Source organism: Manis javanica, chromosome 15 (assembly GCF_040802235.1).
Source record: "Manis javanica isolate MJ-LG chromosome 15, MJ_LKY, whole genome shotgun sequence".
NCBI lineage: Eukaryota > Metazoa > Chordata > Mammalia > Pholidota > Manidae > Manis > Manis javanica.
Genome location: NC_133170.1, coordinates 8037691 through 8065533, shown reverse-complemented (window position 1 = coordinate 8065533; position 27843 = coordinate 8037691). Strand labels below are relative to the sequence as shown.

General features: G+C 35.5%; 1 protein-coding gene across 1 annotated transcript in view; it reads right to left on the bottom strand.

The window, feature by feature from the left end:
- ERGIC2 (ERGIC and golgi 2) overlaps positions 1-26653 on the bottom strand; it is a 37794-nt gene extending 11141 nt beyond the window's left edge. Inside the window, exons 1-8 of the mRNA XM_037020298.2 lie at positions 26510-26653; positions 17634-17776; positions 16079-16187; positions 14330-14376; positions 12866-12936; positions 6620-6660; positions 3125-3226; positions 2205-2300 (exon numbers count right to left, since the gene is read on the bottom strand). Of these exons, the coding sequence (XP_036876193.1) occupies positions 2205-2300; positions 3125-3226; positions 6620-6660; positions 12866-12936; positions 14330-14376; positions 16079-16187; positions 17634-17739 (572 nt within the window). The 5' untranslated portion in view covers positions 17740-17776; positions 26510-26653. The remainder of the gene's footprint in view (positions 1-2204; positions 2301-3124; positions 3227-6619; positions 6661-12865; positions 12937-14329; positions 14377-16078; positions 16188-17633; positions 17777-26509) is intronic.
- Between the last annotated feature and the right edge of the window lie 1190 nt (positions 26654-27843).

The window sequence follows — 27843 nt, the reverse complement described above, 5'->3', positions numbered from 1 at the left end:
TTGGACACTGAAATCTGAATTTGATATATTTTGCATGTTATATATTATTCTGCATGATTTTCAGTAAAGAAAAGGCTGTTTTGACAATTGGCGGGGGCTAGCGGTGGGAATTTTTGGTAGTCACCATTACTGGAGAGGAGCTACTCCTGACATTTCATGGACAAGCAAGGCAAGCTGCCGGTCAGTTACGGAGAGAAGGGGTGCTGGCAACAGAAACAGAACAACAAAACATGAGTGGGACAAAGAAAACAGGACAGAATTGGTCTCATGCACACCAATACTGTCCCGTATCTTGCATGACTTCCCAACACACTGAATGGTGTGTCCATAGGTGAAAAACCTTTGTATAAAGATCTGAGTGTAGAACTTAACTCCACTTAGCTTTACAAAGTACTTTGTTGTAGTTTCAACATACACTGAATTTCCCAGGAAATGGAATATAGTATATGTACTTTTTTTTGGTTCAGCGTATTACAATGAGTTGTTCACTATTTTACAGTATCACCTGATCAACATAAATACCACCATGATATGCGAGCAGCCATATATGTCTCAGTCTGCATTTGCAGCAGTTGTACACCTAATGATTCTACATGTAGGCAGCAAGCATATGCCTGCTTCATTACCTTATCTAATGGACTCATGCTCAAGCATTTCCACGTTGAAATACATACTATTATAAATCATACTTTTTTTGTCTCCTTTGTATTATAGTTAAGAATAATACTGTGCCTGAGAGTGTATGAGGCCTTCAAAAGGACCAACACTGAACTTGACAAACCTAATACCAAAAAAATAAAGGTGGGCTTACAAGATAACCCAGAGACAGTCAGGATAAGACAAAAATCATACGCTTTTCCATTTGGCCTCTCTTATTGATGGCATGAGTTGTCACATGAAGAGAGAAGTGAAAATGCAAGTCAAAGTCATAATACAAAGGCTCATACAATATTTGTCAGTTTCCCTCTTTCAGGTAATTTTAGAGTAGGATACTGTTTTGTATCCAAAGATGCAATAAAATCTCCTAAATTTCTTTGAGGTAACTACTATTTGTTGCCTGTTTGATATATAGGAATTGGAAGGTTCCCAGCTGTCGGTCAGTTACGGAGAGAAGGGGTGCTGGCAACAGAAACAGAACAACAAAACATGAGTGGGACAAAGAAACCAGGACAAGTGCCTGATGTGATCACTCTAAACACTGAAATAACTTTGCATCAAAGCCTAACACTCTCTCTTTTTACACATATAAAATCTCCAACCATACTCTTCTGCCTTAAGGCCTTTCCCTCAGCCTGGATGCCCTTTTTTCCTTTAAATATGAAATACCTTATCATCCACAAGTGTTCAAAGGTTTTCCTTAATAAAGCCTCTGCTGACTTAAGAGGTCAGGTACCTTGTTATACATTTCTTATCAGCCATACTTTTCCTTTATAGCTTCAATACAATTATAATTAGATAATTATTAGTGCTGTTCACCGTTTATAAAGTTTGGATTCTCTCACGGAATGTCAGCACCAAAGGGCAAAAACCCTTTCTCCTTTTTTCACTGTTTCATCCTTAGTACCTAGAATGGTACTTGGTGCATAGCAAGTACTCAAAGAATCTCTTTAACAATGAAGAAATGTTCAGCTCTGCAACTCTAGATGGAAGGGAGGGAGGGAGGAAGAAGGGCAGGAAGAGAGGGAGGAGAGAATCACAGAATCCATTCATTCAGAAACTTACCAAGTGTTCACTGCATGACCTTTCTGTGTTAGGTGCTGCTCAGGAAGGTAGGTGGTCTGATATTTTTCCTTAACTTTACTAAATTTAACTTTATCGCAGACACTAGTGATTCCTAACTGCATCAAAACACTTGCCTCAAATTAATTAGCAATTACATTTAATGAACAAATTAATGAAATGTCTAGATAAGAGCTTTCTGGCTATTAAAACTTATGTTTATAAAATTATAAACTTTACATTTACCTAAAGTTCATTTGTATTAATATATGACATGACTGTTTCATTTTTGTTTTTAAACTTAGTAGTCGTCTCTATCCTTATATTAAAGCCCACAGCATCAGTTGGAGGACACCAAAATTACAAATACACACAATTTTAAGCAGTCCTTTAATAGGTGGTTATATATTATTTGATTAGTGAAGAATTTACTTTTAATGACACTGGCAACTTTAACGTATTTTCAGTAAGTGAAAAGAACATACTTGCCCACAGTTATGTGAAAATTCCCTGCTACTTTATTAACATATAGATGACCATGAATTCTGCAAGCATCTGGAGGCTGTGCTGAATCATCTTCCCTGTTACAAGAAGATATGTCAGGATTACTTTCAGCACATTCAATCATTTTGTCATAAGAATATTTCACAGTGGGAAAAAAAATCTGTGAAGATCAGTTTTTAGGTAATGTTCTAAATGTCAAGAGTAGAATAGCAATTTTTTTTGAAGTCTCTACATTTACTTAAAATCATACAGCTATAAATGGGAAAAAATTACATAATTACTATAGTATCATATTTACATAATTCTAAAATTCCATGGTTCTTCAAATCTAGCCAGAGGACTAAGTTCAATGAGAGAAGAAAGATTAAAAGTGATGAATTAATCCAAGCAAGACATACTTCCATCACCTGGTCTAGCACTTTAGGGGCAGGGGAAATTGGGAACAAGAATGAGGTCAGGGAAGGGCACGCCACCTAAATTCAAACACACAATGACATTTGCTTCCTGCACAAATGTAAAACCACTCTGCAGTTTTTATTCATGTTTATATTCATATTCATGTTTATAGCATTTCCCAAATATCAGAAGAGAAAAAAAGTGAAATAAAAACACAAAATTCCTGACCAAAATTTATACCTCCTCATAATGGTAAATGTAATTAATTTGTTCCTAAAATCTAATAGTTCTATATGGAGGTATGCCATACATACATAAAAGAGAAAAACTAAATGAAAACGAGTATCATTTATGATAATCCTATCCATATCACAGGCTACAAATGTAAAAGCCAGCATCATACAGAATGATTACAGTTTCTCTAAGAAATATGAGACTCGATGAACGAAACTAATACTAAAATTATGTCCAAATAAATTCATAACAGTTGAAAAATACATCTCACCTTGGTGGAAGTGCTGTTGATGCACTTTTAAAAGCACTTTTAAATATCACGTCTTGAAGCGAATGCTCTTCTTGCAGCCTGCTCTGAATCAGCTGCAGCACCCTACATGCAGCACAACAACAGTTGAGAAATACAGTAACGAACACAAAGAAAACCAACACTTTTTAAAAAATAACAATGGTTAGCTGACTTAGCTAAGCCACACATTTTATTATTATTATTATTATTACAGGACTTTGTTATAAAATAAACTACCAAGTTTTCTTTGGTCACTTTCTTGAAAGCAGGAAAGGCGAAGTGGGGCGGCTAGAGGTCTGACAGCTAGTTAGGCTCCAGAGCCTGCTGGGTTCCACAGGTAAGGGACATACACTCAGGGTCGCCAAGGAGGAGCTCCTTCTACTCACCTGAGCATCTAACTTCATCTTTCATGCATATAAGCAGCAATTACAAAATTCTTACTTCTCATCATATATTGAATAAGTATTATAGATAAAAAGAATAAGACAAATAAGGAGCCATACAATAGATGTGATGGAATTAAAGTGGGAGATAACTGAGTCATATAGACTCCCCACCACTGGCATCCAATTTCCATTACAAACTATCACAGTGCCATTTATATCACCTGGTGTCTCCTTTTCCAAAGAAACCTAAACTTTATTCTATGATATGATGACTCTAAATACAATATTATACTCTACCTATAATTTTTTTAAAGACTAGATACAGGATTATAGAGAACAAAGATTATATATTTGAAAGCCCATGCTTAGATTTTCTTTTGAAATATACCCAACCACAAAGAACAAGTTAGTTGCTTTTAGATTTTTTTTTACAAAATTTTTATGCTCACAATAACTTAATTATTTATTCCAAACAAAACCAAGAATAAAAGCTTCCCTCTCGCTAACAATTCTACCACTGGGCCATGGTATCTCCCATCATTTTCAGCAGAAACTTTAGATATAATCCTATTTTACCTCCTCTAATTCTCTATCTTTAAATAACTAACATCCAAAGTCATCTGTATTAAAGCTCAAACTCGGCAAATACAAAAATTATACACAGAGGAGAAGAAGAACAGACAAAACAGAAGACTTTTAGGACAATGAAACTATCCTACAGATACTATAATGGTAGATAGGTGTCATTATACATTTGCCAAAACTCACAGAATGTCAAACACCAAGAGTGAACCCTAATGCAAACTATGGGCTTTGGGTGATAATGACGTGCCCATGGAGGTTTACAGACTGGAAGAAATGTACCACTCTGGTGCCACACAATGACAATGTGTGGAGGTAGCGGGTATCTGGGAACTCTGTACTTTTTGTTCAATTTTGCTGTGAACCTAAAACTGCTCTAAAAATAAAGTCTTTAAAATATGTGTATGTGTGTATATATATTATTGGAAAAATTATAAACAAATACACTTAAAAAAATAAATAAATATAAATCTGACACTACTTCACATTCTACCATAATGATAAAATAAACATTTTCTACAAGTGCAAGTGTGAGATTAAACACTTATGCACCATCCACCAAAAACACTGGTAAAACAGGCCTAAGTAAAATAGTCATTTTTAATAATGTAAATTTAGTTCAGAAGAAATTTTAAATCTAGAAATAAAAAGCAGAAATCAGAAAGGCTATGTGCAGGGTTTGAGATTTCCTACCACAGGAGAAAGATTAACTAGGATCCTAAATATTTTAAGAAAGGAGAACAGCAATCGAGAGAAAACAAATCTTTTAGCAAATTCTACAGGAAAAGAACATTTTAGTATGCACAATACTCAGGATGTTAGGACTTGGGTATCTCTAGTCCATTCATAAGTATTTGTTTAGAAGCAGAAATGATAATCTTGGAAGCTTCAGGAAGCCAGATCCCATCTTCAGATTAATAGAGCTGAAGACTTAAAATCTTTGGATCTAATGATAGCAGCAATTGAAGGCTTCATATTTGTGTGTCTTTTATTTCCAGAGTTCAACTTTTAGTGCTGGGCAGTGGGGAGTGAGGTTGACGACATCAAACTGCATGTGTGTGTGTGAGACTTCTGCCTCAAATACACTAATAAATATCCAAGTTTATTCCATATATGAAGGCACACAGAAAACATTACTATGAAGGAAAATGTCTATCATTTTAACAGTAAAAACATAATCTTTGCTCCCACTTATTACTAGTCTTGAACACTGAATAAATATTCTGATGAAAGGAGATTTCTCACTTTAATATTTCTGGATTAAAGTACTGTATTTCATCTAAGGATGGCTTTCTCCTAAAAGCACTAGAAGCTCAGAGATACTTAACACTCAATTCTTTTAAAGAACTATGTTTGATTTCAACTTTAATTTCAAAATTTCTCCAAACAGTAAAGCTCAAAATTAATAAAGGCCTTTGAAATGTACTTAGGGACTAGAAAGAAAAAAAAAAAAAAGGATGGGTAAGAAAACTTTTTGTAATAGTCTTAAATTAGATAAACCTTTATAAGTACAAGACATGCCTAGAAACCAAAAAGAAAAAAGGCAATATATGGGTGTGGGGATGGGGGCACCATTTATTTTGCATTGCCTATCAAAACGTTTTTTTTCCCAGTTCTATTGAGATAGTATTGACATATGTCACATCAGCTTAATGCACACAAGATGACCTGACATACACACACACTGTGAAGTGATTGCCACAGGAAATTTGGTCAGTAACCATCATTTCATATAGTTGCAATTTTTTTCCTTGTGACGAGAAATTATCAAAATGGTAATTAAATAATCTCTGAAAGAAAATTCCATTTCTAGAAACTTTCTCTATATAGTCACATAATTACATAAGGAAATTAGGTTCAAAAGCTTTCAATGAGCATTGTTTTTAATATTAGAATCTTACAAGCAATCTAAATGTCCACTGATAAGGATCCAATTAAATAAACTATAGTTTATCCATAAAGAACACTACTATATGCACTAAGTGCCCTAAAATAGGAAGATGTCCAGAATATAAGGTTAGGTAGAGAAAAAGGTAGAGAAAAGGAATTTAAAAAACAAATGTATGGAATGCTCTCCTTTGTATTAGGAAAACATAAGCAAACACTCAAACATACAAAAAATTATATACAAACAAAATTTCTAGAAGGCTACACAGGAAATCAAACTGGTTATTATCACTAGTCAGTGGCACTAAGTTTACAGAAAGATAAGAAGACTTTTACTTTATATCCTTTCTATAAATCAAATTTAAACAATGATCACATATTGCTTTTTTAAAATTTTTAAGTTAATTTTTTAATGAAAACTAAAATTTATGATTTGAAGTGCACTTGAGAAAAGATTATATATGACTTGATAAAATTTCTGAAATTGTAATGCATATTCTGCTAATATTTCATCTAAAAAATGCCTAGAGAACTACGTTAACCTATGAATATTCACAATAAACAAAATAGACAAAATATGATCTAGATATCTAAGGACCACAATACTTTGTTTACTTATTACCTCTGCCACTCTTTTTGCTGTGGTGAAAGATCAAATACTGCCTGAAATAAAGGAAAACATAATCACTAGCACTGCCAATTCTCTTGGCTTTTACATAATCATTTTTTAAAATTTTCTTTGAGCAAGAAACAAATTTATAGTATTGTTAAAAACAAGTATTCACGATTCACATTTAACCTTCTATAAAAATTAAATATCTGGTATTTTACTCAAAAATAGTGTAAAGAAACCCTACTCATCTCCAGTGTTCCCCTGTTACAGTTATCTACTTTTATAGGAGTGGATAGAAGTTTGCCATCTGTCATATGTACAAAATGGCATTTTAGGACTTAAAATCCTCTCTCCCTACAAGCCTTCACTCTTCATTCAAAGCTGAAGACTCTCATTCTATGAAACGGCTCTACTTCTGCATCTTCGGTAATTTAATTACACCAACCTGGGATCTACCGCCCTGTAATTGTGACCCTCCTGTCTACCTAAATTCTACACACCATCCATTCCAGGTTAAACTGCCGCGTCGTTCCGATTACAATGAAATTACTTAGATATTCCTCTGGCCGAAGCTGCCCATAGTACGCTTTCCAACCTTTTTCATGCCATAGCATATGAGGAAAATGCTAACATCCGTAAAACACACCACGGCAGATGGATGAGGCTACAGGTGCTCCCCGGTTACCTAGTGAAGAAAACTGCTGACAGTAGACACGATGCAGTTCTTTCACTTATGAGGTTCTTCCAACTTTCCCAAAAGCCTTGGGCAACTGCTGAGTAGCCCACTCTGTGCTAGGCACGATGCCATCCACCTCACTGGACCTTCACAACAACCTTGTGGGCCTGTTATTATGCTTTCCTTTTTACAGACAAGGAAGGAGCTCAAAGGTTTAAAAACCTTTTTCAAAATCAGATAGAAAGGGTCAGTCTATAAACCCAGCTCTGTCAGATTCCTCACTTGCCCACACTTTTTAAATTATTTTCTTTAAATGAAGAAATAGTAATGACATATAATAGTAAATAGTAAAATAGTAACTATCATAACATACTGTGTGATCATGGCTTAGTAAACAGTCAAGTTATGAGGCTTTAGTTTTTAATGTTCAGAGTGCATATTAAAACAGTAAGATTGAAAATTTAAAAACAAGTAAAAATTATCTTACATTTACATTAATAATAATTCTTACTTAAATATTTTAATATGAATTAGGAAAAAGGAATGAGTACTTACCAGTATTTTAAACATTTTAAAAATTACTATAAAAAGTATACAACTAAATATTTTTAAGTTCCTAACTTTGTGGCTGAGATGTATGTTTTTATTATACAATAGTTCAATTAAAGTAAAACTTTCATATTCCACACAGGTGACTACAAGAGATGGCAGAAACTGTTTACAGTGGAGTAATCAGTAATTCTGTCACACTTGACATAAGGCTAACATACGTGTTAGTGCCAGGTAACTACAAGGCACTATGCTTTACATTTTTGAATTCTAAAGAAGAAGAAAGTTTACACTTCTCAGGAGCTTAAAATCTAGGGAAGAGAAGATATGTAAAATACACATATATAAATAAATAAGATAATTATAAATAAAGTGGGCACGCCAGACTCAGAATATAGAGAGATGTTAAAGCAGCAGCATAAATAAATTTTACAAGGTAAGTTCAAGATGATTAAGTCTCCTCATAACCAAATTCTCACAATGTCCAAAGAAACTTAAAAGTGAGGACACAATCTACATCATCATTTTAAATCATTTTAAATCACAACATGCTGGAAATTTTCAAGAACCTATGCAAGACTAAGTTGCAAAAAGAGCCCAACACATAATTTATCTCACGGGATAGAACAGTCTATGTAGGCAGCAAGTAAAATCCCCAGTTCAGGGTAACAAAGGAAATAGGTGATAAACAATAATAAGACACGAGGAAGAGGCAGCGTCCGTCCCAGGAACACTGTCAGGAGCTGCATCACGTGCCAGAGAACACATGCCGAGGGCCTTCCACAGCAGTGTTATTTCTGCTTTTTTTCTCGCTTTTATGCAGCCTGGGCAGCTGGCTGCTAATGAGGACAGTAACACTGGTTAAAGAAAGGAGTCACCCTAGCTAAATTTAGCCTGTGAAAACAAACACAGAAAAAGAAATTTTGGTAACCTAGCAAACCACTTTGCCATCCTGGACCCAATAAAGACTTCCTCCTTTCTTTTCAAAAGCGCCGGAAGCTCTAATACAATATGGAAGAAACAGCGTATCCAGCCTGTACCCTTCTCCTTTCATCTGGGTCTGGTAAACAGCGTGTGTGCATGTTGGCGGGGGTGGGAGTGGGGGTGTGGAACAGGGACTGACATACTCAATAGACTATTTCAACTCTCAGTCTCTAAATAGGCCACTTATTTCTCCATCTCAGAGGTGAATAAGAAAATACACAGAGATATAAAAAGGTTCATTAATTTGAAAGAAGTGTCAATCTGAGGTATAAGGGCTAATTTCCTCCATGATACCAATTTTAAAAATAAGAAAACTGTTAAGTTTTTCTAATTATTTCTCAATGAGATTTAGCATCAAGAAGACAGAATTTTAAAAATAGAGTGATCTGTGATATATTAGAGGTGGAACATATAATCATTGAATTTTAATATGTAGTGAAGGCACTGGAAAGAAGACTGACCCTGCTGGATCAAGGTGACCTATCAGAACTAAAGGGCAGAGTTCTAAATATACCTCTAATGTAGGAATTGATAAAAAGATATTGAGAACCATTCTACAAAATTCAACATTGTATGACAAGAATTTTAAAAAGGTAACAGCATTGCTTTGAACATCATTATAGCAAAGAAGCAAGCAAAAAAGATTTAAAAATTCAGTTCCTTAAGACCACTGAGAACAAAAAAAATACCAAAGGTGACCCACACTTGGATATATAGGATAAGTATTTGAATTGCAAAAGTAAAAGAAAAAAAGCATTTAAGTAGATAAAGTAAAGGCACTGCCTACAAAGGAAAAAATGATTATGCCAGAAAACAATGAAGAATGTATATAAAATATTCAGTGCAAAACACCATAAAGAATTCTATCCTCAGCCAACCATCCATGTTGGAATAAGAGAATGACAGAGGCAGTCAGGCTAGAGTCTGCAAAAGGTAACCCACATATTCTTGCTAATAATAAATTCTCAAAAATCCCCCCACAAAATGATAAATGAAAGCAAGGAAATTAAGAATGATTGAAAACAAAAGAAATAAAATATAAAGTTGAATAATTATTCTTAATATGAAATGTAATGCAAATGTTGAAGTATCTAATAATAATTATCTAGATCTGAATTTGCAGATAATAGTTCTATATACAGAAACATGGTATCTGAATTTGTAAGCTACCTCACTTCATAAAAAATTACCACAAAATCAATTTTTTGAGTGGGAATACAGGAGTTAGGAAGTAAAAAGGTTCAGAGTGGCAATAACAAAATTACTGTTTCTTTAGAGATTTCTATTTAAAAAGTGTGTATCCTCAACAAAATATTAACAAACAGAATTTAACAATACATTAAAAGGATCATTCACCACAATCAAGTGGGATTTATTTCAGGGATACAAGAATGGTTCAATATTTGCAAATCGATCAATGTGATACACCACATTAACAAAATGAAAGATAATAAGCATATGATCATCTCAATATATGTAGAAGAAACATTTGGCAAAATTCAACATCCATTCATTATAAAAACACTCAACAAAGTGGCAGCAGAAACATCCTTCAACATAATAAAGGCCATATATGATAAACCCACAGCTAACCTCATACTCAACAGTGAAAATCTTTTGTTAAAACGTCCATACTTCCCAAAGCTATCTACAGATTCAATGCAATCCTTATCAAAATTCCAATGGCATTTTCCACAGAAATAGAACAAATAATCCTAAAATTTGTATGGAACCCCAAGCAGTGAAAGCAATCTTGACTACACTAAATTTTAAACTACACTACAAAGCTATGGTCATCAAAACAGTATGGCACTGGCCTAAAAATAAAGAGATCCATCAAACAGAATAGAGAGCCCCCAAACAAACCTATATTATATGGTCAATTAATCTACAACAAAGGAAGCAAGAATATACAACAAGGAGACAGTCTATTCAATTAATGGTGTTGGGAAACTGAACAGCTACATGCACAAGAAACTGGGCCACTTTCTTACACAATATACAAAAATGAAGTAAAAATGCATTAAAGACCTAAATGTAAGACCTGACACATAAAAGACCTAAAAGGAAACATAGGCAGCAAACTCCTGGACATCTGTCTTAGCAAAATTTTTTTCTGTCTCCTCAGGCAAGGACAACAAAAAACAAATAAACAATTGGGACTACATCAAACAAAAAGCTTTTGCCGTACAAAGGAAACTATCAACAAAATGAACCAGCAACCTATTGACTTTCGTATTATATATCCATAAGGGGTTAATATCCAAAATAAACAAAAAAGTCATATAACTTAACACCAAATAAAAAAGAATTCTGATTAAAAAATGGGCCAAGGACCTGATGATAGACATTTTTCCAAAGACAACATACAGATGGCAAACGGACACACACTCAACATCACCAATCATCAGGGAAATGCAAATCAAAACCACAGTGAAATACTACCTCACACCTGTCAAAATGGCGAGTATCAAGAACACAAGAAATAGTGTTGGTGAGTGTGTGGAGAAAAGGGAACCCTCATGCACTGTTGGTGGAAATGTAAACTGATGCAGCTACTACAGAAAACATTATGGAGGTTCCTCAAAAAATTAAAATAGAAGTATCATATGATCCAGCAATTCCACTTCTGGGCATTTACCCAAGGAAATAAAAAACACTAATTTGAAAAGATATATGCACCCCTATGTTCATTGCATTATTATTTATAACAGCCAAGATATGGGAGCATCCCAAGTGTTCATCAATAGATGAATGGATAACGAAGGTGTGTGTGTATGAGACAGACAGAGAGAGAAAGATGGAATATTACTTAGCTGCTAAAAAAAGAACAGAACCTTGCCATCTGTGACAAAGTGATGGACCCAGTGGATATTATGCTAAGTGAAATAAGTCAGAGAAAGACAAATACCGTATGACTTCACTTATTTGTAGAATCTAAAAATCAAAACAAATGAACAAAGAAAACTGAAATAGACTCATAAACACAAAGAACAAATTGATGGTTGCCAAAACGAGAAGGGGTGGGGAGATGGGTAGAAGAGGTGAAGAGGATTAAGAGGTACAAACTTCCAATTAAAATACATGAAGGGAATATAAAGTACAGCATAGGAAATATAGTCAATAATATTGTAATAACTAAAAAAAGTGTATCAAAAGGCATAAATATACATTACTGGTATCAGCTAAAAATAATTTGGTGAACTAACTTAAGGGCTTCCTTTTTTTCTCCACACACTCTACTTCTAATCCTCCTACATCACCTTTTGTCTTCACTTTGCACTTTTGCTTAAAGAAGGGTTCACAACTGTCAACGATAACAGAAGAACTCAAGAATGCGTGGGTAAACTTAGGGACCACAAGGCCAACAGAGCAGCCAGCAACTCAGTTGATGGGAGTTGCACGCTTTATTCCCTAAAGCTTCTTTAGGGTTAGTTCAGATCGTGACTTGTTATCACCTGTCCCTGAACTGTGACGGAGTTTTCTGCTAAATCAATGAGAGTATACACAATGTGTGCTATGTCAAAAACAAGAGAGTATCAGAATTTCACTAACTTTGGGAAATGAAAGTGTAAACAAGAGGGAAATAAGTATATGCGTATGAAATTTCTCCTCTTAGATACTGTTTCTTGATTATGAGAGAAATATAGCTCAAACACTTTTAAAGACTTAAATTTGGTAAAAGTAGAATACAAACAGGACACAGAATTTCCAAACCATTAGAGGAAAAGAAGAAAAATTCATCACTACTGCAACTATAAGAAAAAAGAAAACTACTAGGAAGCATTAACAAAAAATATAAAATAAGAGTAAGATTGTAAAACAGATGTTAGAGGATTATCCAAAATGTTAAAAATGGTTATCTCAAGGATTTGGTATTAGGTGTAACTATTTCCCCATAAATTTTTATAAAGAATATGAATTACTCTGAATTAAGAAAATATATTTTAAAAACTAGCTCAGACAAAACTAAAAGCAAATATCAAAACTGTCTTCAAAGGACTAATTCCTGGAAGTATATTTTTAAAAATGTGCATCAAACTTACTGGTTCATAAACTAGACCATCTGCAGATGCAACCATTGTTTCTGCTAAATCCAATACATCTGCTCCAACATCTGCACAAAGAAAATGACAAATTTTATATTTGTGCTCAGAGCAAAACTCTATTTGATAGAAACTAACAAATGGAGATGACTAACAGAAAACTCTTAAATATGTAGAACCACTTTCCTGTACTGCCTATTTGTTCAAAAGTTAAAACAGTAGAATTACTTAGTTTGGGTAGAGAGCATTCCAAAAATTAGTAATGCTTTTTTTACTCCTTTGTCAGTAAAAAAGATGGCTCAGTACCTCATGGTAAAAAGCATAAACTTTAGTGACCTGAGGAGATTTGCAAAAAATTCACAAGAATCTAATCACAAAGTACTAGATGGCTGCTAAATAAAATATTAGTTACAAGAATTCCTTAGAGTTTCAGAGAAACCTTAAGGCAAAGCTGCTGTGGGCTTTTTAAAAAAATCAACAAATAGGAAAATTTTATTTTGAAAAGGCTAAAAATTTTAACTGTATTCAAACATTTCAATTAAGGCCAAACATGACATATTTTTATTAACACTAATAGTTTAGATAAAAGCATTTCTTTTCTCTTAAAATCACTAAGATAAGGAAAAATAAATGGAAACGGAAAAGTGATTTTAAGGTTGTTCTGAGAGGCAATCTCCCAGAAATTAATCTCCTTAAGGAAAAAACTATTTCACACTTCAAAAAATGTCATCTGAACTACTGGATTCTTGGTCTCCACATTTCAAGCAGTGATTTAAAAGATACTTTTAATGCAAAAGCATCAAATACTGATTAAAAGATTATTTATCTAGCATATTAACATTTTTCCACTTCTACCAGTATGATCAAGTGAAGCTAGTGAAAAAAAGAGAAGGGTAACGTCACTATTTTATTTTTTTTTGAAGCATCACTGATCTACAGTCTTACATTGGTTTCAAATGTACAACACAGTGGTTCAACAGTTACCCAGATTATTAAATTCTCACCCCAACTAGTGCAGTTACTATCTGTCAACATAGAAAGATGGGTAATATCAGTATTAATTTAAAAGACCTGGATCTGTATTTTGAGATGCAAGAGTAAAAATAAAGGTGGTAAACTTAAACAGCGAAACAGAGTCTGTCTGTAGAACATGGGTATAAACACTGGTACTCCACACAAGAGAGACATAAAGGATGTACCTACACCAGAACTCTCACAAAAATTTCTTCCTATTTTCTTTTAATTATACCAAAGTGAAAATTAAACCTCTTTATGGAAAAGAGATTTAAAGAATATAACCTGGGGCAGGGGTAGAGGGGGGGAACTTGTATTACTAACATTGCAAAAGCATTTTAAGATATCATAAAGAAACAATAAAGTCACAGCACAACCAATGGTTTCACTTTTTACTAGCAATTGTCTGAACCATAAACTATATATTCAAAAAGTTAGAGGTGTACTTACATTGACACTTCATGGCAACAGTAATATCTATATTGATTCTCAGTTTGCTAAAACATAAAAAGGAAACATTACGACCTACTAAACAACAAAACATAAGAAATATAATAAATCAACTGATTTATGAAAAGTTTGGATTTCAAAAAGAATAAAATACGTTGATAGAACTTTAACAGCACTTCTTATGGCCACAACAAAGGCACTTTAAAATTTTTATTTTGCCATTATTCCAAAAGCCCTTCTGGCTTCACAGGTTTTTAATGGAGGATCCTTTATTTTAATAATTAACTAAATTAATAACTCAAAGCAACTCAGGAAAAAGTCACCCTCGGTTTACATAAACCTTATAGCAAATAGTCCTTTTAAGAATATAAAACTTTCAAAAATCAAGAGTTAGGAATTCTAAGTCTTTCTCCTCTATCAAATAAATACCATACATCAGTCATTATGCTTGATGCCCTATACATATTGTTTTCTTTATTCTTTGCCATGGGCCTTTAAAATGGACGGCTTCACAGTTTTGCAGATAAGCCAATGATGTGCAGGGCAGTGTAAATGCCTGGCTTAAAATCACATAATTGTTGAGCACCATGAGTAACAGAATGAATACAATCAACATCAGTCCTGTCCTGTGCTTCCTGTGAAAATATTTTTCACTCTAATTTTCATCTCGTTTCAAAAGGATTACAGATTTCTAGAGCTTCAGAGAGCCTTCAATTTGTCTAGTGTTCAAACTGGGCTCCAAATAACCTTGGGGTTTAGGCTCAGGTGATGGTGTAGGAACCCAAGGATGAGGCCAATTAGCCTTCTGGACATCCCCACAACATTTACATGGTGAACTACATGAGACTTCACTTGGAAAAAATGCAAAGTGTTTCACTGGTGTTAAAAACAAGTCAGAAAAGATAACACATTCCTTGAAAACTAACGGCTTCAAGAATAATACTCCTGTTATAAAAGAAAATGGAGGCCCAAAAGAAGTCAATTGTGTGACTTGTCCAAGACTGCACAGCAATTTATAAATGTTGACTTACTTATTTCTCATTAGCACCATGACGAAGGTACTATAGTTATAAACCCCATGTTACAGAAAAGGAAACTAAGCACATGTAGATATAGATTTAGTAATTTCCCTAATGTCACACAGCTAAATAAATGGAAGAGCTGGGATTAGAATTGAGGAGTAAATGTCTCCCCCTATCTACTGCACTCTTAATATTATAAACCTGCTATCTTCAATTTAAAAAATCCAAATGATTTTAATAAATTAAAATAAGGTATATTTTGTCTCCTAATCAAGGCACTATATTTTCAAAGGCTTAATGTTATATTATTTATATTAACATTTACTTTAGATATAACTTCTAAAAATCAAGTTATAAATGTATACAATGTATCTTTAGGCAATTTATTTTCCAGTTCTCAAAGATCAGTGAGATATTTCAAAATCTAAAGAGTGAACAGGTTCAAACATTAAACTATTTGTCACTTCAGCATCTAAGAAAAAACATATTATGTTCTCTTAACCTTTTTAAACCAGTGCATATTAAATCAGAAAATCTTTCTTTTAGAATTTAACCAGTATGCAAATGATTCTAAACTGTTTCACCTAATGCATGCAATTAAAGAAAATTTTTTAGAACTTTCTTCAGAACTAAAATAAACCAAGTATAAAAAAACTCAACATTTTTTTTAAAAGGTATGTTATCTTTAAAATATTTGAATTCAAAGGTATTTCAAGAAAAAAGTTACCTAGAAAAATCCTTGTCTACTTCATACTCATACTTCATCCATGTATCCTGATACACTGAAAATTCCATTATGGTTAATAAAGCCATAGTGGTAAATGCTATTAGAGAAACTGAGAAATCAAAGAAAAAAGAAAAACAATTAAAACAATTTTTAAAAAGAGAACAGTAAACTATTTGAGGTGAGATTAAAATGAGCAAAGCACGCCCTGATTGCTGTGAATGAATAGTATAAAAGGTATTTCTTAAAATGTTCATTACAGTTTCTCTAAAACAACTCAAAAATGAAAATTTAATGAGCACAAACATGAACAGACATTTGTACTATTGAGAAAGCATTTTATTTCTTCAATATTAAAGGCATCTCTCACTAAGCAGATTTGCCAAATGTTTACAAGACATGAAATTTCTACTTTTCTATGTAGCAGTGTCACAGCTATGGTAAATGATGAAAGTAAGCATTCGTTTTACAAAACAAATTTAAAAGTAGTTCCCTCATAATTAAAAATGTATCCATGCATGTGGCCCAATTAAAAAAAATAAATAAAAGACAAAACCAGCTTAATATTTTAGCTCCTGGGAAGCCACAACAATCTGTGTGCCAGAAACTCAAATATCTCCAAACTGCTAATAAAACTCTCATCTCCTTTGGATCTCCTAAACACATCACTTCACTTATAAAAGTACAAGAGCTGACAAAAAGGCAACTGTCATAATCTCTGACAAATCACCCTTAACATGGACTGTGCAATAAGAACTTGCACTATTTTCATTAACAAAACTGAACCACACAAGAGATTTGAAAAAGCAAGTGACTTACTACATTTTACCAAATGAAATGTCAACTTCTGTATGATATATTATTTTATTAGAACTTCACAGGGAAAGTAAATATTGCAATACTCACATATTTGTCTTATATATTTATTTAATTAAACAAGTAAATCTACCTGCAACAAATGCTGCTCTAAGCATTTTATAAATATTAAATTTATCTAATCACCACATCAACTCTATGAGGTAAATACTGATATCACTGCCATTTCAAGGAATAAGAAACTAAAGCATACCCTGATGAAGTAACTTCCTCAAGGTCAAGTAGTTAGGAAAGGGCAGAGGTGGGATTTAAATCCAAAGTCTGGCTCCAAAGTCTAAGCTCTTCAACTATTATCCCATGCTGCCTCTCTCCAGTAATGTGCAATTTCAGAATTTCTATTACAATGTCTAAATTTACTTATTCTTAACCAAAATAGGACTGAAGCAGTGTCAACCATTAAATAACTTCCTCTAAATTAATTATATTTACATATAATAATCTTTTAAAGCAGTAAAACTGATTTAATTTGCTCAGGAATGTTTTAATAAACATTGTTAAATGCATAGGCTGCACTGGGTTAGATACCAAAGAGAATATATCTAAGAATAAAATGAGGGCAAACAGCGTGACACGAGGACAGATGAGCTACAAGTTGCTTTCTTTGCTCCTCCTAAGGGCCACATTTCTGTACACTGTTCACTGGGCCCCCTGAAGTTACACTTAGGAACCTGAACTAACTCACCTGTACCTCCGCTGGCTGAGGTCTCCACATAGCTGTCAGGGACCTTTGGGAAGGCATCCAACTCTTTCACCAAATTCAAGGTTTTCTTCCGATTCAGTCGCCTCATCTTCAGGAAAACCTTCTTCCTCTTTCATATAGTCATGCTAAGGAGTAAGTAAGAAATAAATGAACCCTCTAAAAAGAGTTTTTAAAGTTTCCTTTATTTTAGATGAATGTCCTTGGAACAACTTAACATGCTCATTCCTCCTTGAGAAAAAAGCTTTACACTTACCCACACCTCTCCTTTTCTCACACCCATCCAGGCAGAAAGTACTAATAAAAGGCAATTTAGACACACAAACACATGAAATAGAAAAATAAAGTGGACAGCGATTCACATTCCAAGTATTTAGATACACAAATTTAAAAAATTTTTCTCCAATTAAAAAATATATAAAAATAGTACACACTAATGGATGACAATGATGTAAAATAGGCATGCTCATATACTGCTAACAAGAATCTAAATATTCACCACTCCTGTCTTGACTAGCTAAGTTTCTTTTTTAGGAATGTATCCTAAAGCAATCATCTGGGTTGTGCACAAAAATTTTATTATGTGGATATTTCTCATACTATTATTTTTAAATACTGAAGATAGAAACAAACTCCTGGTGTCCAATATACAAATTAGAGTGAATTAAAAGCTCTGAATCTATGTAAACAATGAAATTCTTATAAGAGAAAACATTTAATGACATAAAAAATACTCAAGAAATATTAAGAGAAGACTAGAAAGCCCCATGGATCCAGTTTTATGGGAGCTGGGAGAAAGACACTACATGGAGCAAACTGAAAGTTTGTTATACACACAAGTTAAAAGTAGATCAGGGAAGGATTTTCACTGTCTTCTTTACAAAATTTTGGACCTTACAATAAAAACATTATTTAAAAATTGCTTAGTATTTTCACTTTTATGTCAACTACATCTAAAATATATTACAAAGCCATAAGAATAGCTGAATTCTCAAATAATTACATAATTTTTATAAGATTGGTTTATATAAATACTATAGGTGATACTATAAAGCATCACCAGGAGTCAGTGTTATTAATAAACTAAATACCTAATAGCATAAATCAAATGGTTGCAGGAGTTACTAACAGAAAAAGAATGTCTCTAGAAGAAAGCAGAAGGACTTGTCTGAAATCCAATGCGTAGGATTAATATAGAAAGAGCAGGCTGTAGAAAGGGTGCTGATGGAGGAAAAGGAGAGTCAGAGAAGTAAAAACTGGCTGTGCTCATGAACATTGTCCAAGAGAGCGCAGGCCTAAGCCAGGGGCACTACCAGTCAGTCCATGAGGAAACTACTGCCCTAAAGTGAAGTCGGACACATTAATAGGTTGATTTCATTTGCCATTAAAAATATCCAACTAATTCCACTTGCTGATTTCATGCTCATAATGTGGCCTTGTGATGATACTTTTGCTTATTTATGTGGTTTCCCTAGAAAAGGACATGCAACAAAACAGATGACAGTTTCTGATGCCCATGACAGTTATAAAACCAGTATTCTCATTTGTAAATTAAGCTTATGAAGTGATAGGCATAAGCCATGCTCCCTAAGTCTGTTCAACTCAGAGTAATCAAATTTATTTTCCGTACTTGCTTAGTGGTAATGCACCAGGATCAATCCTTCTTCAATCTTCAATTTCTACTCATTCCTTCCTGTTGGCGTTAACTATGGGCAAGTCTCTTGTGTTTGAAACAAAACTGTCTACTCGGCTCCAACTCCAACTACAGACCTCTGGCTGCATACCTGTAGCCAAACTTAAAAGAATGACTTGCCCATTCATCCAGGGTGACTACGACAGCACGTGCTCACCTCTTAATGAAATTTGCTCTCACAAAGTCACTAACAACTTCCTTTGTACTAAATCCAATGGGACACTTTTTAGACCCTAATTTTGCCTCTGAAAAAATACACTATTTTTCACTTTTTCTTCACAAAACAGTCTCTTACCTTGGTTTAAGCAGTACAACATTCCTGACTTTCATTCTACCTCTACTTCCTTGACCTACTTTGCAGATTCCTCTTCCCTTCAGATTCTGCACTAGGCCCTTCTCTCCACCTCCACACTTTCCCCAAGTGGTCCCCCATCCCTGTAATTTCCAACTACATGCTGATTCCTTCCAAATCTTTATTCCCAGTCCAAATCTCTCTGCAAACATGTAGATCTTCTTGCCTTCTACTGCATTTTTATTGGGGTATTTCAAAGATAATTCAGACTCAACAAGTCCAAAATCAATACTTCACGTTACCAAACCTGTTTCTCCTCCTGCGTCCCGACCTTAATGATGAGACCATGTACCCAAATGCACAAACCAGAAACATGGGTCACATTCTCAGACTTAAGTGCTTCTAAAGTTCTCTCAAATCCGTCCCCTTTTCCAGGCCCACTGAGAAGTTCTTTACCAGGACCCCAGTCACAACTACCATGACACCATGGTAGTATGTCTGTGCTGCTTCAACAACTTCCAGTCTTCAATCATTCAATTCACTCTGCATACTACACCCCATAACCTTTTGAATACATAAAACTGGTCACATATATTTCTTTTAAAATCTTTGTGTACATTTCCATTACATTTAAAAAGTCTGGACTCTATCCTAACATGATTTACGTCTTCAAAAATCAGGTCCTACTTACTCTCTTCAAACCCCATCCCTCAAATTCTAAATTCCAGTCATATGAAATCATTTTCTATTCTATAAACACGCTGTTCTCTCTGCCAGAAAAATCTCCACCTCTACACTTGGCTAACTCCTACTTACACTCCAAGTCTCAGTGTAGACATCACTCTCTTGAGGGGAAAACCTTCTAAGACTTCAAACCTATTAGTTACAGCACGTGTTCCTAGAATGCTGTGACTTTACCACAGTGCTTGTTTACTTTTCTTCTTCTCCACTATGTTACAGGAAGAATTATAACTCGATCTTTGTATCGCCAATGTCTGGCACAGGAGGTACTCAGTAAACATTTATGGAAAGAAGAAAAGAAAGTGGGTGGGAAAATCCCCAAAGTAGGAGGGAAGAAAGGAAATTTTCCCAAACAAGGTAGGAAGGCAGTTTCCCCAGAAACATCCATGGTAGAATAGCTTTCCAATCAAAAGTGCCATACTTAAATAAGAAAATATATAGACATCTAAGATCCACAAGGAGAATAATTTGTGTTTTGTTCACTACACTATCCCTAGTACCTATAAAAATGGTACAGCATTTTTGAGCAAACTAATAAAACTGAATTTTACTTCTGAAACTTTATTTTTATAAGCTTTATAAAATGCTTTCTTTTAAATACAGTACAGTAAGCAGCAATTCATTTGATAGGCCCTCCAGCAATTCCTACAGCCTACTCAGCACTCCTCCCTTAGCAGTCTAGCAAGCGTACCCACTTGGCTACCTCCCAACCTCTAGCTTTCTCCATTCCTATTTTCTGATTACCATTCCACAGTGCAGCACCTGCTAGCTCAGGGCTAACCTACATCCATGAAGCCTCCATCTCCAATGCTTGACACTCTACTCTAGAGCCACTGTTCTGATATAAACAAACTATCCAGTAACTCTAATTTTTCTAAGAGCAACCCTTCTCCCGGCTCTTTATGAAATCTGACATTCTCCTGGTGGTAACTGCCTTCAAATGCTACTTCATTTCTGAGACTCACAGGATAAAGCAGCAGCATGTTTTATCATGATTTCTCAACCATCTCTTCCCCTTTCAAGCTTCTCTTCTTCTAATAATAAATACATATGCTACAAGGAATTTAACTTTCATATTATGTGCTAGTTAATATTTGAATCACTTTATATATTAATTTATTCTCTAAACACTTATATGAAGTATTATATTTCCAAATCTTTATTCCCAGTCCAAATCTCTCTGCAGACATGTATATCTTCTTGCCTTCTACTGCATTTTTATTGGGGCATTTCAAAGAAATGTTCTCATTTATAGACAAGGAAACTGAGGCACAGAACAGTCAAGTAATTTCTTGACTTTACCACAGAGCAGGTACTAGAACCTGGATTTGATCCCAAGTAGATTGGTTCAGGAGTCCACACTCCAAACCTCAATGTTGACTGACTCACACTTCAGCACTTGTTATCACCTTCTACTAACGTCTAGATACATTTTTAATTTCCTTAATGACTTCAGCACCTGGATCACTCCACCATACTTTGGAACCTATGACCCTAGGACACTTGTTCTATGGCATTCTTTCACAGTGACAATCGTTTTACCCTGTACACATAACCCATCTCCTGCCCCACTAACCTCTATCTTAATTCTCTGCAAAGCCCCACACAGGCAAGTCCATGCTTGGCTCCTTTTAACCTTGAAACTGTTCCACCTCTGAAACCCCTAAACACTAGGTTTCCTCTCTGACCAGAGCCAATTACCCTTCCAGTTCTCTAATTTCCTACTAGGACAGAATCCGCTCCTCATTTTCCCTGTGTTCTCAGTCCCTTGGACTCCTCCCACTTATCCAGTTCCATTGCTCCCATTCCCACTCCCTCTGCCTCTCCATCCAGCTGGTCAGCCATATTCAAAAATGCAGAGAAACGAATATTCATATTTGAACTGATTGTTTATAGTTCATGATGCGTGATCAAAACCGAAAGTTTCTGTATGACTGCCCTTGCACTGTTCACCATGTAAGAACTTACTCACTATGTAAGAATTTGTTCACCATGTAAGAACTTGTTCGTTATGCTTCAGAAGATTGGAGACTGACGAGAATTCGGCTTGGGGTGGATTAATGATTGTGCATTGAGCACTGACTCCCCTATACAGAATTTTATTGTTGTTAACAACCATTTGATCAATAAATATGAGAGATGTCCTCTCAAAAAAAAAAAAAAAAGTTAGCATTCAGTTAACAAATCAGGCTTTTTCAACCGCAGCATCTTTTTTTTTAATTGTATTCGCTTTTTCTAAGGAAAAATTTATTAGAAAAAAAAAATGCACTGAGAAATGCCCGAGATCAGTGGTTTCCAGAAGTCACTGACATTATGTTCCAAATTTTCTGGTCTGTACCTAAAGGAAAAAAACAAGGACAATAGAGGAACTTTTTAAAAACTAAATTTATTCAATTTAAAATCTGTCCTTTATTCTGAGATTACCTTCGTTTATGAGTGTCAGAATGACGTTTTCTTTTGTGAAATGCTAAAACTAGATAACAGGTTGTTTTTGGATGTCCTTCTTTACTAAAATTAAAAGCTGCAATTCTACACCAGTCCTTAAATCCAGCCCCTTTCTGTGTGTGTTTTTTTGTTTTTTCCTATATGTATTTGGTAGTGGTCCACAAAAACCTAAAAAATTAGGAGCTAGTGCATTAGATTCCTTTGCCACTGGTGGGTGCTGTTCTTCATACTTTGACAATCTCCAGTACCATTATCTGTTTTCTTCAGTTTCTCTCCTCAACTGCCTGTATATTAAGAAACAAAACAAACAAAGAAACCTCCAGGAAGTCAGTGATAATATCTGAGGCTAAGACAATGCCTTAAAAAACTACATAAAAAATAAGAACAACCTTTCACGCTGGAACACATACACACATTATGAACAATCTCAGTAATGCCATACAGCCCATACTGCATCACTGTGTCCATCTGAATATGAGACTATCAAGTGCTTTGCCAAATTACAACACAGAATGCATGACATTTTTTATGGGCTGCTCAAGAAGTTTTATCTCCAAATAATAATGGAAACATAATCTCCTGCTACCTATGCTTTATGAGCTAACTTCTATTTTTTAAATACATATTTGGCAATATGAGAAATATTTAGTTGGTTAATACATATGGCCATGTTGCAGGTAGAAATGTGTCCCCCAAAAGGATATACTTGTGTACTAACCCCTAGAATCTGAGAGTGGGCCTTACTTGGAAATATTTGGGTCTTTGAAGAAGTAATTACTTGAGGTCATGTAGGATTAGGGTGGCCCAAAATCCAATGATTGGTGTCCTGAGGCCATGTGAAGACAGCAGCTGAGATGAAAGTGATGCATCTCCAAGCCAAGGACTGCCAGGAATTACCCAGATGCCAGAAGAGGAGAGGAAGGATTCATTCCCAGAACCATCAGAGGGAGCATGGCCCTGCTGACACCTTGATTTCAGTCTGCTAGCCTCCAAAAATATGAGAGAATAAGGTTCTATTTGTTTGGGCCGTTCAACTTACAGTAATTTGTTATGGCAGCCCTAAGAAACGAATACAAGCCATTACTAAGAATGAGAAAGGAGACAGAACAAATATCACCCAGGCCATCACTAAATTTCAGAAACAAAAAGCAAAGTACAACTTACCTGTAATTTTATATGATTTAATTATAATGCATTAGAATACTTCACAATAAAAAAATTTTATGAACGGTAACTTAGTTTCACTTTACAAACACTAGATATCCAAAAAGGTACTTACCCTTTTACTTTAAACTCAAACTTTTTACAATAGTTAAGTGTTATGTTTTTTAAGTTGTTTACCCTAACATAATTCAAATAAATCTAATAATCTCTAAGTACTTTTTTTTAAAAAAAAGGTTTACTTGAAAGCTTAACAAGACTTTGAGTTTTGTGATCAAAAAAATTTGGGTTACTGTCTTGGCCCTACGAGCTGTGTGACAAATTTGGAAAGAGCCTCAATTTCTCAGAATCCTCTACTATAATTTTATTTTAAAAGGAGGGAAGGGGACATAATGGCTACTCAGTGTTTAATCAAGATAAAAATGAGTTATTTGATAAATGTTTCTAATTGTCAAAAGAAATGCAAAGATTTGTAGGATATCTGAGATTTACACTAAAGGCTTCTAGGAAAGTAGGAGAGTATCTGAGGCTAGTTAATACCATAAATAGACAAAGGATGATACAAATTGATAGAATAAACGTTAAGAGACTGGAAAGTGATGGCAACACAATTTGGAAGCGCCTGGGAGCAAAGGAAAGGGCAAATATAATTCCCCTCAAAGAATGCCCTGAATGTAGAAAACTATGCATTAAAAATGTACCAAACTGAAGTAAGAAGTAAACATGTGAGGAAAAAGGTCAGACATGTGTAATGTATTTACGATAGAATGAATTGCCCAGAAGCACGGACAATGGGTTAACCAGTCACCTGGAGCAGAAGTGACCTAGACTGAAATAAGACTGTACGGAAGAATAGAAAGGAGGAATTTGTGCCTTACTAATTTACTGTTAGCAATTAGGAGAAGATAATAGCTTAAGAAAGCAAGGAACTGGAAGGTGGAGTCTAAGGAAATATTGAGCATAGAGAATTAGGGTGTTTAGTGGATTTGGGGGTCATAAATTACTTTGAAAAGCATCTTCTTCAGTCTGTTCGACTAAGTACCAAGACAACATTTTGTGAGTCAAATTACAGAAGTTAGCTAACAATGAATGCTAACTGTATGCCAACCATTGTTCTAAATGCTTTGCACGTTTTAACTCCAACACTCACCAACCACCTTGTAAGTCAGGAGTTATTATTATTGCCATTTCGCAGATAAGGGAACTAAGGCACAAAGAGGTTAGTTTGCTCCTCCTGACATGAAGAGGCAGGGTCAGAATAATTATCGAAAACTGGTCAGGAGCAGGCATACAGTGCCTAAAAGTAACTTCTTTGAAAATAAGTTTCCTTGTTTCTTCTCTCACTAACCTCCCTGCAAAAAATAAATTTGTTTTTCTAATAATTCTTTTTTGTTGTTGTTCCAAACGAAACCTGATTTCCTTTAAAAGAGCTCTCAAGCCTGATATAGTTTTATGATTTGTCCCCTCAAGCCATTACAATACTCGTGAGTGTACTAAAGTTCATAAACAAAAAGAAAAAAACTCTTCCCCTCTCCTCCAAAGAGCCCGGCACTTCTTTTTCTCATATTTTTCCTATAAAAGAACTGGAATGATTTGCATCGATTTAAAGATATCAATAAACAAAACAAGCACACGTCCTGAATTCTTCAGTCCTGTCCTGACTCATTCTTTAGAAGGGCTGTATACTTGAGTTCAATGTAGCAGGCTAGGCAATTACCTGAAACACTTAAATACAACTTCAAACAAGTGAGTAAATCCTCTTTTTAACTGTATCCTTAATTGCTTCTGGAAACCAGTCTTGCAACATTTTAACAGATACGTAATTTCGCGTTAAGTATGCAGGGCACTATATCCTAAACATGTTACTTATACGTGTTTTCTCATATAACCTATCAACTCTTATATTAACCGACACCCGAGGCTATTTTCTACCTCCAGCTGACTGTTACTTTCCGAGGGTTTCTTAACCCTCGAGGGTTTAAGAAAAGTAGTGACACTGGGACCTGTCTCTCCTAAAGCGTCTCACCCTGCCCTGCCCCTTTGTCATTTTCCGAAGAGGCGTGCGAAACACTCCCTCGAAACGAGGCCAAGACCTCGGTCTTTCTGAGCAACTTGCTGCCAAGAACTTGGTATTTGTCCGAATGGGGGTGGGGCGCCGGACACCCGGGAGCATCGGGACACCAGCCAGCGGGTCTTCCCAGCGCGGGACCCTCCTCTCCGGCGGACCGAAGGCGCCACGGGGGCACCGTGAGGAGCAGTGGGTCACGGCCAACAGCTCTCCGGGAAGCCCTCAATCCCTTCGAGGTGCACGAGCGCGCCGAGACGGCCGAGCGGGCAGAGGGGAGCGCCCGGGCGCAGCGCTGCCCAGGGTCCTACCAGCGGCTCCGCGCCTGGGCCGCCCTCCAGGGCGGCGACGAAGTCACGCAGCCAACGCCGCGGCAGGCTCTCGGCACCCCCAAACACATTCGCGCCCTGGACAGCCCTGGACCAACCGAGGAGACAGCGCCCGGCGGGGTTTCAGTATTTTACCTTGTGCTACGGTCCCAGCCGACCGCCATGTTTCACAGAAGCCCGGGTCGCCCGGGCTCCCGTTTACCTACAGTATCGCGAGAGCACAAGCGACAAATACAACTGAAAACGTCAGAAAGGAGACAGAATGGCGTTCTCGCGATATTCCCTTTGTAGACGCATTGTTTAGTGAAACAAGGGGTGTGGGCACGAGGAGAGGGGCGTGGCTAAGCAGAACAGGTTGAAATTTATTTCAGGTGTAACCACGTGGCCAGAAGGAATCTCAGCTTCTCATACCTTACTTCATTGCTAATGAGACACTTGGGCGTACCACCATTTATGCCTTCTCTGTGTTTGCCTCATTTTCCCCCGTCAAGAACATTTAAACTTCCTTTTCTAGACATAAGATAACTTATTGTTCAATGTTTTTCTTGACTTCCACATAGTAAGCTCCGTAAGGAAACACATGTCTTCCTCACCCTTATAACCAATACCTGCTACGCACCCAAATACTTGTTGAGAAAGAAAATACTTGATTCACTTTTCCTAATGCTTCATAGCATACGAGGTAATAGAGGGAACTTCGGAAAGAGATTAAATGGGAACTGCTCGAGAGTAAGCCCATCTGTTAACCAGACTTTCCAATCAAACCTTGAAACTTTTTCTGATCTATTGATCAAAAAAGTCTTAAAAAGGTCTAACAACGACTAACGCTTACACAGTAAGCACTGTGTCGTCGTCCCTCCTCCGCACCCCCAGCACTGTTTCAAAGGTTTTACTTGCCTTACCTCATTTAGTCCTTACGATTGCCTATTATTACAATTATTACCAGTTTAATAAATAACGATATTGAGTAAAGTGATAGTTAAGAGATTTACCCAGATAGCTGCGAGAGGCAAAGAAAACTTGACCGCAACACTGAACTGCCCTTCAAAAAAGCAAACCACATTATTTTATTTAGCGAATTAACATTTGATGAAATATAAAATGTCATCAAATTGAAATTATTGTAGAAAATAAAGACAGGTAAAGAGTTTGCACTGATGCAATTTCATTTCCAGGCTTTCAGGTCAGGATTAATCCCAAAATTTTAAATTAACTTTAAATTGACTTAAAATTTCTACCTTTCTGCCTCCTTAGCGCAGTAGGCAGTGCGTCAGTCTCATAAAATTTCTACCTGCCTCACATATTTAAGAAGAAGCAATAGTGTAGTGGTTAAGATCATGGACAATGGAGCCAGGATTTCCTGGGTTAAAATTCCAGTCCAACCACTTACAGTAAGGTTACATGGGTACATTATTTCATCTCTTTGTGTCCTTATTTCCTCATCTTTAAAATGTCAAGGCAATATCTCA